Genomic DNA, 2,653 nt, shown 5'->3' on the forward strand with positions numbered 1-2,653 from the left:
TATGATGTCACACGTTGTTACATAGTTTTTTGGTCCGAATGTTATCTATATACATGTGTTTTGGAAAGTACATATAAGTATCAATTCTCAGACATAGAGTTTTGGAAAGTACATACAAGTATCAATTCTCAGACATGGAAACTAATTATTAATCACTTTTTTGTGTGTTTCTTCTTGTTTGAGACAAGGTCTCAGGAGGCCTAGATTGGCCTCAAAATCCCTAATCTTTCTACCTCAGACTGAAGTGTTGGGATTACAAGCATGAATCATCCCCCCTGACCTAATCACCTACTAAATTGATTTCAATATACATATGTTAAATTACACCATGTAACCAAATGAGGCTAGACATACCCAATCACACCACTTTCACAAAGTGAAAACAGAAGGTAGGGCTCAGTCCCACTTTACAGAAAACTACAATGGCCTAGAAAAGATCACTGCTGTTATTAAAGCATGATATTGTGAGCTTGTTTCATACCAAGAAAATAGATACATCTGTCAATATGACAAACTAAAAATGTATAATAATCTACAACATTTTTATATCATTAAAAAAAATTTGTTGTGTGTGCTCATGAATGCACCTGTGCTATGGCACATGTGTGGCTGTCAGAGGACATCTTTTTGGGAACCAGTCTTCTCGTTCCATTTCGTTTTTGAAGCAGGGTTTCTGCCAGTGAGTGCTGCATATATGAGCTTCCATCTGCCATAGGAGTGCCTGGGGCTCAGATCACAGACTCAGGTTTTTTAAGTGAACACCAGGGATCAAACTCAGGTTTTTAGGGTTGCATGGCAATTGCTTTTACTCACTGAGCCACCTCACTGGTCCATTAAGTTATTTTTCAATATGTAAAACCATGCATAATTGCTATTTTCAGACTTCTGGTGATCAAGCAAATGGTAGATACACACCAAGGGGGTACAAAAGTTAAGGCTGTGATCAAGGTAATTCTGTAGCACTTAACTCAATCTTAAACCTTTTCTACTAGCTAAAAGAGGCAGGCCTCATTCCAATGAGTAGCACTACAGATATGTGAAATTGGAAAGGATGAACTATATCCTAGATAGCAGACATCATTTTTAGACTCACTAGTGTACATGACCTAGATGGGAACCCAAATAGCTAAGCTTCCATAGGAAAGGACTACAAGAAAATGTTTTGACTTGCTGAGTATTCATCGCTACATTCAATGGTATAGGAGACACTGTAACAAGGAATTATGTCACCTGTCTTGTTGGCTATGCCTACAGAAAGCAGCACACTGAATCCAGGCTAAATCCAACTGTGTGATTCAGGCTCCTGCTATATGACTGAAGCTGCAGGGGGAAGAAACATATTTGCCACTCTACTTACACGTTTGGAGCAAAAGCCAAAGTTAGCAAAGACCTAGTCAGCAGTCTGTGGGTCTAGGGCTTCAAGAATTTGCCAGTTCAGAAACATTCTGAAGTCATCCCTACCGTGGACGGGAGGAGGGGGGAGCGATGTGTATGACAGGGTCTCTATTCAATGGTGAGATCATCATCATATTATTGCTTTCTAAAATGCAGCTTACTAATCTGCCACTTACGTGGTTCTAGCACCCAAATCAACGCGGTGTAAATGTTTGCTCAATCAATGATCTTTAGACCCACTCTACCACTGAGTGGAGGCGTGTCTAAAGACCCGGCGGAATAGAAAGAGGATAAAAGCCTTGTCACAGAGGCCCGTCGCCTAAGAAGCCTGTGGACACTAGGTTAAAAAACTGACGTCCCCCAACTGAGTTGTCTGACCCATAAATAAGTGAAGAAAAACCCTGAGACAGCGGCTAAGGTCGCAGCAGCAAGGCCCGACGGGAATCTAAGTCCCAATCTAGGTCGCCAGGCCCGGGGGGGCGCTCCGTGGGTTTCTGGAACACGGGACTAGGAAACCAAAGCACTCTGCAAGGTTCGCTTTCCGGATCCCGTGGAGACCGGAGACCGAGGCCACACGTTCAGCCCAAAGACTGATGCCCAGCCGAAAAACCACCACCGGGACCCGAGAGGGCCTCTGCGTCCCGCGTCCTCCCTCACCCGCCGCCACCGCCCCGGAGGTCAGAGGCCGGCCTAGGTCTCCCGCGGCCGGGGACCGGGCCTCCAGCGTCACCTCGCTGCCGGCAGTGCTGCACCTGGCAGTGCTGCCCGATGTCCAGCTCCGCCATCCTTCCAGAGCCGCAAAGAGACGGGGCGGGGCCGCGATGAACGCGACACCTGCCGGGAGCGTGCTGGACCCACGGTGGGAGCCTGTGGGAGGGGCCTGATGAAGGGGCGGGACTTTTGGGGCAGGATTCGAGGGGAGACCTTTGGGGGCGGAGCCTGTGGTGGGGGCGGGGCCTGAGGTGAAGCCTGCCGGAGGAGCTTGTGAGGGCGGGGCTTGGGCGGAGCGGAGTCTGCTAAAGGGGTGGGGCTTCCTGTGGGAACCTCGGGAGGGGGCGGGCGAGGACCGGAAGCCTGCCCAGGAGGTGGGAGTGCTGTCGGTCTGAGTTTGCAGGGCATATAAGAATAGGGCTGTGTCTGGCCGAGCTCTCTTGGAGCTGTTTGAGCTCCAGGGACTTAGAAAAACGCAGACCCTCTTTTGAAATGTGACCCCTCGGTTCTCTGTGCTGAACCATCACGATCCAGGAAAGACATCGTG

The 2,653-nt window shown here is 48.5% G+C and overlaps 1 protein-coding gene across 2 annotated transcripts in view; it reads right to left on the reverse strand.

Annotated features, from left to right (window-relative positions):
- Window positions 1–2,272, reverse strand: part of Zfand1 (zinc finger AN1-type containing 1) — a 23,766-nt gene extending 21,494 nt beyond the window's left edge. The window contains exon 1 of one of the 2 annotated variants that reach the window (XM_008826082.2): window positions 2,148–2,272. In XM_008826082.2, coding sequence (XP_008824304.1) covers window positions 2,148–2,180 — 33 coding nt within the window. In that variant the 5' untranslated portion in view covers window positions 2,181–2,272. Of the gene's footprint in view, window positions 1–2,125 lie in introns of both variants that reach the window. The other variant, XM_008826079.2, reaches the window with a different exon arrangement.
- Window positions 2,273–2,653: the final 381 nt, after the last annotated feature.

This window comes from Nannospalax galili, unplaced genomic scaffold, assembly GCF_000622305.1.
Source record: "Nannospalax galili isolate Female #2095 unplaced genomic scaffold, S.galili_v1.0 scaffold829, whole genome shotgun sequence".
Classification (NCBI taxonomy): Eukaryota; Metazoa; Chordata; class Mammalia; order Rodentia; family Spalacidae; genus Nannospalax; species Nannospalax galili.